General features: G+C 40.2%; 1 protein-coding gene across 16 annotated transcripts in view; it reads left to right on the top strand.

Annotated features, from left to right (window-relative positions):
• Nav3 (neuron navigator 3) overlaps positions 1-16,839 on the top strand; it is a 788,263-nt gene that overhangs the window by 622,616 nt on the left and 148,808 nt on the right. For 2 of the 16 annotated variants that reach the window (XM_063263478.1, XM_039079119.2), the window contains exon 1: positions 29-10,171. The exons of 13 other annotated variants lie outside the window; for them this stretch is intronic. In XM_063263478.1, the coding sequence (XP_063119548.1) occupies positions 9,649-10,171 (523 nt within the window). In that variant the 5' untranslated portion in view covers positions 29-9,648. Of the gene's footprint in view, positions 1-28; positions 10,172-16,839 lie in introns of those variants that run through there. One more of the 16 variants, XM_063263479.1, reaches the window with a different exon arrangement.

Raw genomic sequence — 16,839 nt, 5'->3', positions numbered from 1 at the left:
TAAGTGTTTTTGGAATCTCCCCGTTTTATTAGATCAGGTTGGTTGTCTGAGTTTTGCACCACTGGACTCTGTATGTTTCATGCTTCAGAGTTTCTCACACGTTTCGATGTTCTGGTTAAGACGATCTCCTTGTTACTATGAAAAGAGTAAAAACAAAATGGTGATTCTTTCAGAACCTGAAAGTGTAATTTTTTAAGGCATTTTGCTTTTCAGGAGTCTTCTATGGTTAGTAGAGTAGTCCTTAGATACATATGGAGGCTGAAGACATATCAAAGATGTAACATTTATAACTGATGAAATCCTATCCTAGATTTAATTCCATGATGTTTACAGCATTACTCCAGTGTACATTTTGGAAAAAAATCTAGTTGGGAAGGTGTTTCGATGTATATATGTAGGTGATATAAGAAAATAGCAAATCTCCCAGGTACAGTAAGCAGAGTTTTGATTGTGGGAAAGGGGATTTGCAGCATCAGCCAAGTATTTCTTCAGTAATCCATATAAGCCTAGGGTTATGTAGCTAGCCTGTAATATAATTTTATGTATATGTTTATTATATATAATATAGTCCTACTCTCATTCATGAGGACCCAAGAAACTTCTTAGAAAACTATATTGTCATGAGTAGGAGAAAGAGTTTTTTAAGAAATTCTGTTAGACCTGCAGGTAGAGGCATGTCTGTTTTTCCAATAAATCTTTGTGTTGGCCGTCATGTGTTCACCCCTAAGTCCAGAGGCCAAAACATGAGGAACAAATTACTTTTTTGAAAATGTGTGTGTTACTTCAAGGCCTCTAAGTCATGTTTTGAGGATCAAAAAGGTAACCCCAACAGGGGAGGTTAAGAAATGTCTGTACTTTGATAGCCGTGAAATTCAGTCCAGCGAGCATGAACCCTTCTTGAAATAGCCATCACTGAATAATGAGAGTCGTGATAAAAATCACACTCCAGGAGTAACCTGTGGAATGAAAACGAGTGATCTGATGAAGCGTCTTTGATTTCTGACGGAAAATACAGCGCAGGGCCAGTGCGGAGAAGGGGGAGGGATTATGATGTGAACATAGGACTATGCTGATGGTATTTATAGACTCCAGAGGTTTCAGAGAAGTGTCAAGATGATGCTGTGTCCCTGTGTTGTGACAAACATTTTATAAAGTATGATATGAAGAATCTTTAATTACCACACTGAATGCGCATGAACATCTGCATTATGCCTATGGAGTAGAAGAAGCACTCCAACTTATAGTTGCAAGTGAATTCCAGTAGAATTTAAATTTGAATCATTGTGGGTTTCACAGAGGAGCTCTGTTTTCTAAAGCTAACCTAACACTGAGTGGTGCTGATGGACTATATAATCCATATTTAATTTTTCGAGCTTTGTATTCTGTCTGTGTTTAATCATTTTTCATATTTCTAATTAATATTTCTATTTAATGTTCTGGTATCTTAATAGAGTATTTGAAAATGAAACATAAACCAGATATTAGTATAATAATGTAAGGAAATAGTATTTTATGAAAGTAATGAGTTCTTTATATGGGTCACACATTTGGGGAAAGGAAAGAAATGGAAAATAGATGCTGAAATGAATCCAGTGCTATTACATCACTCTTATTACCATTATGTGTTTGAAATTAGCTTTACTATCTGGAATACTGTCTCTTCCTCCGGTGCAATCCCTGCCATTATTTGCGATATTTTAAGGGTGCGAATAAATGGCTCTCCCAACAAGCTAGCCTTCTCCAGGGACCTTATCTCACAATCCTTCCAGAGCTACACAGTCCCATAGTCAGAGCCTCAACCTTGGCCTCATCAGGAACTATAGCTTCTCCATAACATCATTGCTGTGACTCCTGTACATCATATATATATATATATGCATATATATGTATGTATGTGTGTGTGTGTGTGTGTGTGTGTGTGTGTGTGTGTGTGTGTGTATGGCACATGCCATACACGTGGAAGCCACCAGAAGCTGAATAGGAGTTGACCCCTGCTCCTCCAGAAGAACAGCTAGTGTGCTTAACCACTGAGCCATCTTTCCAGCCCCATAAATTTTATTCTTATTGCTTGAAGTTTCCGACATTTACAGTCCTCTCCCCACTGTCCCCTGACTCCACAATGACCCTGCTAGGATTCCTGGTTTATAAACTTTATCCGTTTTTTTTTTGTTTGTTTGTTTTTTGTCACTTTCAAAAGGCCTATGCCTTCTTTCCTTCTTAGTCAGCTCAGTCCTTGTAACTGGAAGTTACTTCTTCCCCTTCCACACACACCTAATTCCTTCATCCTCTCTTAGTTTACCAAAATAACAGGTGTTTTACTCAATTCTTTACCTGGCCCATGCAATAATAAATACATATAAAGAAATTCACTTACTGGTTGAAGTGATACACTCTATAGTCATCACCTCAACCTTAAGATTATCCAACAGCCCCAGTAACCATTATGTTCCCAAACTCTGCTTGGTTCCTCAAATTCTTAGACAAAAATATTGCTCCTTTTTTTCCTCAAAACTCTAATACTACCTGTACTAGACCTATTTTTATTGGATATTTTATGTATTTACATTTCAAGTGTTATCCCCTTTCCAAGTTCCCCCCCTCTCCCACACTCCCCTTCTCCTGCTTCTATGAGGATGCTCCCCCTTCCACCCACTCCCACCTCAACATCCTGGCATTTCCCTACACTGGGGAAATGAGCCTTCACAGGACCAAGGGCTTTTCCTACTATTGATGCCAAACAACGCCATCCTCTGCTACATATGCAGCTGGAGCCATGGGTCTCTCCATGTACTCTTTGGTTGGTAGTTTAGTTTCTGGGAGCTCTGGGGAGTCTGGTTGGTTGATATTGTTCTTCCCATGGGGTTGCAAACCCCTTCAGCTCCTTCAGTTCCTTCTCTCACTCATCCATTTGACCTCCCATGCTCAGTTCAATATTTAGCTGCAAGCATCCTCATCTGTATCAGTAAGGCTCTGGCAGAGCTTCTCAGGAAACATTCATAACAGGCTTATGTCAGCAAGCACTTCTTGGAGTCAGCAATAGTGTCTGGGCTTGGTGGCTGCATATGGTGTACTAGACCTTTTAACTGTCATGTCACTTTACTGGAAAATGGGATGCAGAGAAAGAACGTCCATGAATTCTGTGCCCATTTCTACCTACCTAGAGCATTTATACCCACTTACCACGTGTTTACTTTTCTTTTTGTGGACTCTACTCTCGTTTCCCTGCTAATGTTCCCCTTCAATACCAAACTATCCTTTTAGACCATGAAGTAATGACATATCTCTAATTTCAATATAATACAAGACAGCATCTGTTTGCCTTCCAACTTCACGGCTATAATTTAATTCTTCTGTCCTACTCTGAGTAACCTTCAAACCAGCCACTAATCCTTTCTCTTTGTTGCCCTAGCTTACTCTAACTAGCCTTTTCCCTTCATGTCTGCACTGAAATTGCTCTTAATTGAAGTTGTTATTATTGAAGACCTGTCCAAATCTAAGGATTAAACTGTATGGTTCATCATATTGACCTCTAACCAGGAGTCTAAGAAACTTTCTGGCTTGATTTCAACATTCCATTGATTTCCCCCCAAACCTCACTGTTTGTTCTTTCCTGGTATTCATTTCTAGTCATGCCTTTTCATCCTAATTTCCTATCGTTGAAACAAATCTGTTATCTTCCCAAGACTTTATTTATACATGTGTACAACAGTAATCTGTGGCTGTAGATGTGATTCATACACTATCGGCTCACAAAATTTTCTCTCCTCTTGTCTTGTCCCATGCAACCTGACTCAGGTATTAATTCCTTACATAGTATCACTTAAATATCTCAAATATACCTCCAACACACTACATTTAAAATCACGCCCTAAGGCTGCCTTCAAATCCCCTTTGGCTTGCATCTCTCCTTGTTGGTTGGTAGTAATGCAAGCCTCCAGTTTCTCAGGTCTGATACTAAAGAATCCTTTGTGACCTCTGTCACCTCATGTACAGTCCATTACCCTATGTTACTGGTCCTATGTGTAATGCCTGCTTTCTGAACTCAGGAGTATGGGAGTAAACTTTGGGTGTGTTTCTCAATATTTGATATTTTTCTATACTGTCCCCTCAGAAACTCAGAAGCTCAATATGGACAACACTGTATGCCATCTCCACAAGAACTAAAGTGCTGTTCTAGCACTATAACTCAGTGAGAAAGTACTATCCTATAAATGGGAATGCATAAATTGAACTTTTAACACTGCACAAAACAAGCAAACTGCTAATATTCTACTCAGTTTAAAAGGAGTAGAATAATTGTGTTCTCAAGATATAGCTAGAATAGAACCCTTCCTTTCTGTGTCTGTTTTATTTACTGCTATATCCTAGTCTGTAATTGAGACCTAACTCCTATCCAATTGCTGTTTCTGAAATGAAAAACCATGTGGATATTATATAAATGAGATGCTGGATGGGGGAGAGCCCTAAACAGTTTTTACGTGTATACAGCATGCAGGGAAGGAGAGAACTACTCTAGGCTTTGGGAGACTTGCCAGTCAATGGGGCTCAAGATAAACATAGGGTGGTTAGCACTCAATGAAAGCTCTGACTGTTTTAAGTTTGCAAGCTGAACTTTCCCAGGAGGCTTAGGTGTTTGAATGCATGCTCCTATTTCTGGCTGGCGGTGCTACTCAGTAAGGTCTGAGACCTCAAAGAGATCATGAGGCTCTAGATGTGGAACTGTGGTGCTAGAAGATATGGACCACTGGGGGCAGGCTTTTCCATTCCATAGTTGAGTCTCCCTCTTCCTAACTTAAGGTTTGAGTGGCCAGTCTCCTCCAGCTCCTGTCACACCCACTGCACCTGATAGAATTTCTACCTCAAACTGAGAATCAATCCTTTCTATCCTTGAGTTGCTTCTCCTTGTGTATTTTGTCTCAGCAATAAGGAATGTAACTAATAAAGACCTGAGTGGGAAAACAAAATTATATCATCACTGTAGTTTTTTTTTTTTAATATGAAGAATGAAACTGCCTCTCTCTTCCTCTGAAAAATTTGGTACGTTACCCAGGGAGAAAGAAAGCCCTTTTCTTTTAATTAAAAATTGTCAAATCCATCTCTGTCCCATTACTTGCATGATATATGGCCTGTAAGGACTATAATACTTTTAAGGAGCGAACTTCGTTCATATCGCAGTGGAAATTGGTTAGAGGGATTTGCTAAGAGGGAGGCTTAGCTGTCTACATTCTCCTTGATGTAATATCTCACTGGTAGTGATTTAAATGTCTTTTTTTCAAGAAAATGTTGTAGAAAAAATTAGTGTAATTCAATTTGGGTGTGGGGTAATGGTTAGAAATGCGGCGCCTTTGCAGTTGAAGAATCTTCATAACATTTTAATAATCTCCAAGGTTGTGAGAACATCCCTCAAGTTTCCTTTAGTTCCTCAGAGTCTTTTGGAGAAAGATGCCTGCCATTCACCTAATCCGATGACGATGATTCTAATAATTATTTTTATGCATATGAAATCCGTAGCAGTGAATAAACTGGTTTACAGCTCCTAGCACTTACTCTAAGATTCCAGGTGTGATACTCTGTATTCCACTCCACAAGAACTAGCAGTTCAGGTTTTGTATTCCTGGATGAACGTGTCATGTATGTTCATTGCTTCAGCTTTGTTTGTATTTTTACCTGCTTTGCCAGAGAGAGTTTATTCCCTGAGACCATTTCTTTCAGTGGCAAGGAATCCAACCAAATGTAATTTGAGTTTAAATGTTTGTCACATTGTAGAGTGGCTTTAGATTTTGCTTTCCACTTAAGTTCACATTTGCCTTTTTCTCTTCCTTTTGCATAACGTTCTCTATGTGCAACATTTGTGCCATGCAGTCTTTAACCTTTAATTGGAATATATTGAGTACCTGGAACCTTGCTTTCTAAGAAATAATATTGAAATAAGTAGATGATTTCATGGAATTACTGTAGAACCAAATGTATAGGTTTAGACAAAGGATAAGGTAGTGGTTACTTGCATTTTTACATTTAAAAAATATAAGTGATATCTGGCATTCAAGAGCCTTGCAAATGATCACTAGAATTTCCATCTCCTGAATGTTTATATAGTCTAAGGAGATTTAGCTCTTGTGATTCAAATTAGCTTAGATATTCTACTCAAATAGCAAAATATGATAGCAATGTTTACAGAAGACTTGAGAGCATTCTTTTCCAGGGCCTTATATTGGATATATTTTATTTCATAAATATTAGACAAAATTAGAATGAGTCACATTTCTGCAGTCATTCTCGTTTTTCTCCATGGAAGCTTTTCCTCCACCTTGTATAACATGCGTTTCTCTGTGTGAATCCAAATAAATAAAAATACCCTTGTGCCATGCACAGGCAACAAAGCAGTGACGAATGCCTGTAGTGATGTAAGTAGGTTCCCTACAGTTGTCAGGGCAAATTTACATCTAGTGCTTCCAGGGGCAAAAAAAGTACTGTAATTACATGCTTGTTATAAAATCTTTAAATACGGAGAAAAAATGACAACCACCCCCGTTTGCCATTTCTTTTGTTGGGCTATCTTTCCGAAATATGTATGCTATTTCTCTACAGTTTCCTCTTTGCTTGGTTTTGTGGAATTTAGCCCATGTTTACAGTCTTTCCTCCATAAAGAGAATGCTGTATTTCTGGCCCAGGAGAATTAGGATGACGTAGGCCATTTGATTTGATAAATAAAATGAGAGTAGGAAAAACAATGACATGGGCCCTTCCTGAACAGAAGCATTGAGATTTGTTGTGGACATTGCTCATCTCTGCAATGTCATAAGATCAATATGTCCCAGTCTGTGGTCTTGGTATGGGTCTCAGAGTAAAATATACCAGAGAAAGAGCTGTTAACCATGACAAGGAGGATATTGATATCAACAAAGTGCACTTTTGTTTTGAAAGGCAGTTTGAACAACGTTTCTTAACCTTGACGGTGCTGACATTAGAGAGTACACAGGTCCTTTGTGCATGCTTTGGAATCTGTCATCCTACGATGTCTAACAGCACCATCGCTCCCATTCTGTAGATGTCAACCTCTCCCGTTGGACCCACAAATGTCTCCTAGGGAACAAAAGCCATCCTCAATTAGAAACCACTAATCTCAGCCTAGTGGCTCTCAAAATGGGGTCTCAGAGCCAGCAGTGCTTGGGAACATATTGGAAAAGCAATGTCACGACCTTCTAAGACCTACTAAATGAAGAGTTGTGGGGCTAGTGCCTCAAAATGGTACTTTAATAAGTCCTTTTAGTGGTTCTTTAGAGAAACTGGAAAACCACTGGTTAAGCTGATTGGGACATAAACACCCTTTTGACAGGGGAGGGTATAATTATTGCTTTCATGTATACATGCAGAAGTTCAGCTCTTTGACCTATAAAGTATTAGGGTTCCTTTCAGTGAGGCCTTGGGCTACATTACCGTATGTCAAGCAATATATGTGCAGCCTGAGTCATAGAAATATAACACTTCCACCTTAAGAACTGCATTATTGTCTCATAGTCCGAAAACACTTAGGTTTAATAAACTTGAAAGGAAGAAACTATTTTTTTTGTAACAAAATTGATTTTGAAGCATAATGATCAATTTCAGATATATATATGTATATATATATATATTTCATTTAAACATGTATTATGTAAGCACAACTTTTTAAAGTGTGAAAATTAGTAATCAACATTTGTAATTGATGACTGGCTTGTTGATGACATCATATTAATAACCTTTCTTTCCATCCAATTTATAACCTGGATTTAAGTATGTCGTGCACTGAATGGGGCCATGGGATGGCATTCCCTTTTCAAATGAAGTTGTCATCAGTGGAAAGCAATAAGAATTTTATTGTGCTATTTTATATATGTAGGAATAGGGAGTTTCTCCCACTTGAGAGTGGAAACTGTAACTGAAAGTGGAAATCACGATTTTATTTATCCTCTCTGAAGACAATGAAGACTATATGCAATTTCACTGATATACTTCACTGTCATAATACAATACTTGATACACTATTTTCCCATGCCCCCTTTCAGTGTATAGTATTTGGGAACAGAAAATCTTCAAAAGTTCTTTTATTTTTCTTTAATAGCCTTTTGAATCATCTAGGCTGTACGTGATTTCTGATATAACACATATTTGCTTTGTGAAAACAAAATGGCCTAAAACCTGGATTTCATCCTAATAGCATGGTGAACACACCCAGTATGAGACAAAAATTAAAAAAATACCATTTAAGATTCCTATATTTAGCAAAATATGAATTATTAAGAATTGATTATACTGTGATAAGTTTATGTGTGAGTTGACTTAAGAAACTGCTCGATATACAAAAAAAATCACAATGTACATTGTGATGTTCAAAAATCATAATGTACATGGTGGTATACAACAGTAATAATGTGCATTGTGTATTTTATTTTTTTATATCTTTTTATTCTGCACGGGACTATAAACTTTGAGTTTGAGTAACTTACTTCAGTTAAGACCTTTTTCTTCCACGTTTTTGAAGGAAATAAGGAAGAAATCTTAATTTCATTATCATGGTAGGATTTTATTCATTATCTTCAGAATTTAAAGGGGTAAAACACCTTGAACTTGTTCTTCAGAAGATAGGATGAGGTCTTTCCCTTTAAAACATTACCTGCCAGAGGGGAGAGGGAGTCAGGCTCCAGTTTTCGGGTCCTTTACACTCTTGAATTTGATTTGTGCTTTGACAGCAAGAATGCCCACAGTCGGATGGCAGATCCGCCTGCTTCAGCTGCCTGCAGCTATAGCCATTCTCAGAATCAGGAAGAGCGTGCTGTGTAAGAGTGTGTGTGAGAGCGTGTGTGTTCCTGTGTAGGAGGCTGGGTTGGCTGAGAGTCATTGAGATGTGCAGAGAATCGGTCGTATAGCATCTCATTCAGGCTTGGCTCTGAAACCTGTGGCATTCTCGCTTGGCCAGCTGCTGCCGTGGTGCCTCTGTTTTAATTTAGCAGGATGTTTGCTGCCATGGCAGCTAGCAGCATCCACTGCAGCAGCAAGGGAGAACCAGAGATCTGACGATGCAGGTGGAATACTAAAAGACGACAGAGGCTCAGTCAGGGCTGGGCTTACTGGCTTCGTTTTTTGCTGTCGGTGGGCTCTGCTGCAGGAGCCGCACTGTGTCAGCTTGTTAGAGTAAAGGTTTCACAGAGCTCAATCAGCGGAAAGGCTGGTGAGAAGCAAGGCTGTGGGGCGGGAACGAGAGACACCCTGCTTGGCTTCCACCTTGCATTTCGGAACACAGAAGCAATAGAGGGAAATGCGGACGCACCATCCTGCTGAGAAGTACGATTGGATGAAGCCAGGCAAACAGAGTTGGCTTCCTGGGTGACTTTTTTTCAGCTGGAGCAGAGTCTTTCGTGAACTCTTTTTTGGCTTAAGACATAATTTACGCAAAATGTTTTGTAAGTACTGCTGATCGGTGAAACGATGTGGCAAGATCAATTGTGGGAAAGTGATTGTGTCTACCCTGTCTCGACAATGTCCTGTGAATGTCTGAGCCCGAGCTTTTGTTGAAGTGCACGTGCTAATTAAAACCAGAAAGGGACAGTTACAATTGTGGTGTAAAGAGACAATATGAAGTCCGACTGAAAAGAAGGAGGCGTTAGAACCATGCAGCAGGCAGCTGGGCTCTCTGTGTTTTGCGGCAAAGAAGTAAAGAAAAAGGGAGCTTGCCTTCAGAAACAAAAGTCTTTGACCAACCTTTCCCTCTCCAGTGAGGGGGAGAGGAGACCTACTGTGCGCATCTCCAACTGGTTTGGAAACGCTGCAAAGGCTAGCCAGAGAGAATCCAACTATGCAGAAAGAAGGTGTCTCTCAAGGTTTCTGTCTAGGTCTGTGCAGTCACTGTATCACGGCAGCGGCTCGGGATCATGGAGCCTGCCTGCAGGAGGCAGCCAGTCCTGTGCTGATGACCTAGAGGACTGGCCTGCGAGAAGAGGCTTGGATGGCGAAAGTGATGAAGACAGCAAGTCCGAAGATGAGAACGGGTCCTCCAAGCCAAGCAGTACAAGCCGAAGTTGGGCTGAAGAGGAGGGAGAAAGCTGCCTACGGGAAGGGACGGCTCACCTGGATGAGGACGTGATTCTCACCATGCTGGGCGATCTGGAGCAGGCACTTTATAGTGACTTACTAGGTGAGTCCAGGTTGCCAAGGACAGGATTCATGGCAGTCATTTACCTTTCATTTTCCAACTAATTATATATATATATATATATATATATATATATATATATATATATATATATATATTTCTAATTTCATCTTCCTCAAAATTATTTTCCTTGTAAAGCTGAACTGTGAATCCCAGTTTTGAAATTTAGCTGGGCAAACTATATAGCCTCAGTTTGGGGTATCACTTGGCCTGGGTGTCTAGGATATCCTAAACGGAGTTTTGCTTTTACTTAGTCTTTTATGGACACTTGGTTAACGTCCCTCAAGGTGACCTTACCCTTCACGTGTAATGAAGATGGAATGGTCTCCGGGGTAAATTTCTGTATGGTTTCATTTGCTGTCTTGGAGTTCCCTATATAGATGGCTGCTCCCCTTTGATGTTTCATGCCTCTTGCACACAGAGGCCTGTGCTCTCTTGCCTAGCCTTGATTTCCTGCCTTCTGCCATCCTTTCTTTCTTCCTTCCTGTATCTGGGAACAGCTGCTCCTCTATATGTATAACTATAACACATAGTTTTGCTACATCTGAACTATGGAAAGAGCTGCTAAGCGTTTTCACAATCTTTTAAATGACAATATTCTGTTGTAACTTGTGACATCATTTTTAACTAGATGGGTGGAAAGGGTTTTTCTGGGTGAAACTTTAAATGTCGACCCTGCCACTTCCCTAACACATGTACCTGAAGAAGTGCCGGCATATAATCTTTCTACATTCAATTTTCCACTGTCACATATTTTGCTTCATATAGTTGCCTCAGAATCTCTAAATGTTAAGCCACAGGGCACATGGTATCTCGTGTCAGTGTGGGCTTTCCAAAAGGACTTTGTATAGCATTCTGCAAGTTCAAGAGCACTGCCCCCCTTGTCCTCTGATCCCTTTGTTTCCCATACACAGATGGTGCTAAGTATGGATTTGTTTCTATTCTCTATGTGAACGTCCAGTGACAAGGTGTTTTATGAGGTTGTCTGGGATGTTTCAGGGAACAGCTTTGGAATGAGAAGGCTTAGAGAGGCAGCCAAGGCAAATACGGCTCAATTTTGCATGTCAGTTTGGCTCGGGAAGAGTAATGATCACACGGTTTCGAGAACAGTGATTTCTGAATGTGAATCCAGCAGGTACTCAGGCACCAGAGATTTAGTTACACAGCATTCTATGATGTGGGTGATGAGCTGTTTCTCATAGAGGAAGCTCTGCATGGTATGAAGATGAGAGGAAGTCTTGATCCATATGTCTTTTCCCCATTTTTTTTCCTATTTCTTTTTGATCCCCTGGAACTGTAGAGTCAAACAGTATTCATCCCTGGCTCATAAAATTGCAGCATTCGTCTTGTTCTAAGTACCTTTCATGTTAGCATTTTCAACTGTGTGAGCAGAGTGTGGTCCCCAGGCAGGGTTCGGAGGTTGCTGTGTTAAATGACTGTAAGATGTGGTTGGGTATAAGGATGAAACCACGCCCATTGTGCATAAATAACCTGGATTATTACTGTAACAGGATAACCTCCCAAAAGAAGAGTGTTTGCCGGGTATTTGAACTGAGATCTTGCTTATCATATCCACATGTCTATTCTCCATAAACGTTTCTCCTTCTACCCACCAGTGCCAGCATTCAAAAATGCAAGTAAGAAGTAAGGGGAAGGACACTGTCAACTAGTTCTGAAATATTTCCATATGTTCATCCCTCCATATCGAGCATGAGAAGGACATTTCCTAAGTTGTGATGCTTTAACTTTGTAGAATTTCTACTGTCTTATTGACTAGGATCTGCTTATGACTCAAAATGGCCTAGGTTAGCTTGGCCAAAGTTTTATGAGTTCAATATTCTTACTATTGAGTATCCTAATAAATTATACTGGCTAGGATCTATGCTACACATATTTATAACACAATGTTCTCAACACTATCTTACCATTGACCATCTTTTTTCTATACCTATCACATATCAAGATCATAAGAATGAGTTTAAAATTTTTATATGAAAATCATGGATGGGGGACATCCACAAAAAAGGGTTACTATTCAAAATGAGAAAAGCTTTCAATGGCAAAGTGTGCAGAGGGAATTCTGTAATGGATCCAGTTAAATAAATCAGGTTTCACACATATATAATTTGATTTCTATTAAAAGATGGTAGTGTGGCAATGTTAATTATAATATGTATAATTAAAGCATATATAGTAAAAGCAGACCATCTGAATTAAATTCTCTATTATGCACTAGTTGTGAAGCAGAGACACTATTCTGGAAGCTGTTGGAAAACCCTTTGCACCAGTGTTAAAAATTCAAGTGGATTAGAGAATGCACAATTTGAAAAAAGGTGTTGAAGTCTCTACCATTGGATTAGCAAAAATAAGAAGCCTCTTTTGAGAATAATGGTTGAGTTTCAGATTATGCAGATGGGGAAAAAAGGAATCATTTCTGTTTAAGAAAATTTCTTGTGTCCATCATTCTCATAACTTTTCTTTATTTGCTAAGGATAGATAGATAGATAGATAGATAGATAGATAGATAGATAGATAGATAGATCCTTTGATTTGGCCTCCTCCCAACCCCCACAGAGCCTTACTACATCATCTGAACACTGCTTTGAAAGGCTTTCCAGACTGCAATAGTTCCTTAGGGGATTACAAATGCACTTAGTTTTTTTCTTGCCTTTTGTGGGTCACTGAAATTATTTACTGAAATACATTTAGCTCTGGTCATTATCCTTCATGGAGTGAATAAGGCAGCAAAGATGGTTTGCTCCGTAAGTGTTGGGGGCAGAGATCTGTCTGTTTGATTGCCATGGGTGGCATAGTGTCATGTGTGAATGTCCTTAGGAGAAAAATCAAAGAAAGAAGGAAGAGGGACTCTATAGCTCTAACATTTGAGGGAAACTGCATAACCAAGTCCAGATTTTAACTAGAAGTGTCCATAGATTAAACACTCCTCTTAGGCTACCAAAAGGAAATAGACACGAAAAATAATTCAGTGAAGCAAAATGTTTATGGTCGTTGTTCTTAAAAGTATTATTTAAAACGTATGGAGAATAGTTCAAATATCAATTCCAATGTAGTGATATGAAAAATTGTTAAGACACAGCCTGGTTGCAGGTGGGCCAGGGACAGGAAGCACACAATGATGCAGCCCATGAGTATAGTCCAGGTCAGTGCTTCGCATCTCCCCTCCTCTGCCCCCCACCCGACACCCCCATCCCCATCCCCCTGTGGAAAGGGTCTCTACTTCCTGGCTCTTATGGTCTCTAGTGGAACTTCATCTTTAAATTTCCTCACCACCTCCCTCTGCCCCCCTCTCTACCTCTGCCTCCTGTGATTGTTTTCAGGAGAGAATGTCCTGGGTGGGAGACAGGATGGGGGAGGGGAAAAGGGGAACAGGATCAGTCATGGTGGGGGTTGTGTTGAGACAGGAGAGAAGCCCCGGGGGCCAGCAGAGTGAATGGAAATATGTAACCCTTTGGGAGGAGGTGTTGGGGGATCCTCTTGAATGTACCAGAAACCTGGAAAATGCCCAACAGTGTGGAGAGTCTACAGCCAGTAGAAAGACAGGGCCTCAAGGGGAGGGATAGGGTTGCCATCCCACAGTCAGAAATTCTGATCCAGAATTGTTCCAATCTAAAAGAACTTCAGCGACAAAAATGGAGAAGAAACTGAGGGACAGGAGGTCCAGTGACCCTCCCAACTTGGGATTCATCTCAAGGTGAAGCTCTAAGTCCTGACACTATTACTGATGCTATGTTGTGCTTACAGATAGGAGCAGAGCATGGCTGTCCTCTGAGAGGCCCAACAAACAGCTGACTGAGCAGACACAGATACTTATACCCAACCATTGGACTGAAATCAGGGACCCCTGTGGTTGAATTAGGGAAAGGCTAGAAGAAGCTGAGGAGAAGGGCCACCCAATAGGAAGACCAGCAGTCTCAACCAACCTGAACCCCTGAAATCTCTCAGACACTGAGCCAATACACTTGGCAATCAGGCAATACAATCAGGCAGCATACACTAGCTGGTCCAGGCCTCCTCCCCACCACCATATATACAGCAGAAGACTGCCTGGTATGGACTCCAGGGACAGGGGACATCCTCAGAGAGACAGGGGAGGAGGAATGGGATGAGTAACTGTAGAAGGTGGGACCTGGAGGAGGGCAATGACTGGCCGGACTATTAAAAAATTAATAGTAATAATAGTAATAATAGTAATAATAATAATAATAACAACAACAACACCTCTCCAAACTCAAAAATAAACAAAAACCAAAAAAAGAAAAACCAAAAAAAAAAAAACAAATAACAACAGCAAAATAAATAAATAAAACCACCACAACAAAAAATGTCCTCATCATTTTATCCCATTCTGTTGCTTCTGCCTTCATTTGGTCAATGCTATATTCTTCCCCCACTCTTTAAATTTTTCTGCGCAAGCCTTCTTTTTATTCCCCAACATTGTAGAAGAGAACTTGGAAATTGAAATGGAGCATCTCAGGAACTGTTTCCCATGGACTGTGTCCTATCGTTGAGAATCACGCCTGCTGTTTGCAGGGAGGATGTGGTTGGGACCTTGGAGCTTAGAAGCAGTCCTAGTTTCTGAGGAAGTTGACCTACAGGATTAGAGATGGCATGGTTTGGATCCATGTGGAGAAGTTTAGTCCACACGACTGCCATTCCATCTTCTATTTTTTCCACTTGTTCAACTATGTTTCTTTTAACGAAGCAATCCAATACAGCCTCGATCTGAAATAATAATGCTGTTAAAGTGTCACTTAAATGGAGCCAACATTTATAAATGAGTAGGAACAAGGTTGAGAGCTGGGCTAGACTAGTGGCTGTGTGGACCAACATCCATGCTGAGCGGTAATGAACAAAGCAGTAATGTTTGTCTAAGACAGATGGTGGAGGGACCATCAGTCTTGGTCTGTGAGTGGTGCTGTGAAAGAGTTTTCTTCAGTTACTTTCAGAGCTGCTGGATCCACTGAGTGGCCCTTACAAGAAAGAGATGTGGTTCATTCCCTAAAACTATTTTCATCATTAGTCCTGCCACAAATGATGGTAGAAGAGAGGTGTGGAGTTTCCAGTGTTGACGATGGAGGTGACGTAGGATGAATGCCCCTTGTGAGTCAGATGTAGCTCAGTTCCAAATAGGGCTTTCGATATGCACCTGCGCCCAAACCACTCTAAACTATATTTACAGAGACTAAGTGGACATGTGACTTTATTTCTGAATTCTGGGCTGATTACTAAGGAAGTATTCTAATGAAGAATACTAAGTATATTAGTGAAATATGCTAGCCCAGGGAATGTTAAAAGGAAGTATATGTATATGCATTTGGCCTATCTGTGTGATGATTTTCATAATGCCATTTAATACATTGATATAAGCTTCCTGCTTCTTGTCTCTTTCTAGTTTCTTTTGAGTTTTCTGCCAAACTCTCCCATCCTTTGCTTCTGCACTGTTCTCTCCTTTGCTGGCCCCTCTCAATCCATTTATCCTACTGTTTCCCTTTTTTACTCTCTCTGTTCCTTCTCTCCTCTTTAAAAACTCACACAATATATTCTCATCATGGTTTTTACTCCCCTGCCTCCTCTCAGAAAAATCCTAGAATCTCCTCACCCGTACAACTCCACTCTTTAGCCATCAGTAAGATTCAAGTCAAACCCACTTTTAAATTTCATCCTTTCCCAAGTCAGACTGGTCAAGTTCCACAATAAAACCAGTGACCGCCCATGCTGACCAGAATGTGGGGGAAGGGGGAAACTCTCCCATTGCTGGTGGGAGAACAAAACTTGTGTAGCCACTAAGGAAAGCCTTGCGATACTTCCTTGGAAAGCTGGAAATAGATCGTCAACATCCAACTCTACCACTCTTGGACATCTATCCAAAGGAGTCTATATCCTTTCCTTCTATCTCTCTTCTTCACTTCACCTTTTTTTGTGTGTGCTCCTTTTTTATATTTTTCTTAAGGTCCCTATTCCCCTCGGCCTACTCTCCTTCCTCTGCCAACCCTATGTTATTCCTCTGACAGGACTCACCAGCTTCAAATGGGATGGGTTGGGAAGTATAACACAGCTATAGACATTGTTTAATGAAAGTTCTGCACACAAAAGATGGGTGTTCATGTGCAGTGCCTGCCATTATCCCATTATCACACTCTCAGAACTACCTGTTTCATGGCTATTAGCAAGGTGTGCTTGGGTTTAGGTATTTATATCTCTGGTTAAACTGTGACCTCACCGTGTGGATGTTTACATTTCCTGTGCAAAATATGGAGGTAATTAAAAATAAAGCTATCCAGTTTTTGAGACTCTCATTCCCTGAGTCTAAAGAAATTCAGAAAAGAATTTATGAGAAAAGCCCTCTCAGCACTTTTTACTGTCGAACGTTTATCGCTAAATAAGGAAGGTCATCTCAGCTACTTTGAATGTGCTTGGGAAAGGATAATTGTTGAGGTAAGCAGATCCAAGCTATTTCAAATTTTAAAATCAAGCCGGTCCAGTGGCAACAAGTACTGTACACTCTGTTTCTCAATGTCTCAAATATTATAACGACTCTGGTGATAAATAGACTCACAAGTATTATTGTGTGTGTACTGATTCCGAATTTTTATATGTGATATTAAATGTGTTGCTATTGTAAAAAGAAC

The sequence above is a fragment of the Rattus norvegicus genome, chromosome 7 (genome assembly GCF_036323735.1).
Source record: "Rattus norvegicus strain BN/NHsdMcwi chromosome 7, GRCr8, whole genome shotgun sequence".
NCBI classification, from domain to species: domain Eukaryota; kingdom Metazoa; phylum Chordata; class Mammalia; order Rodentia; family Muridae; genus Rattus; species Rattus norvegicus.
This window is presented reverse-complemented; position numbering and strand designations above follow the sequence as displayed.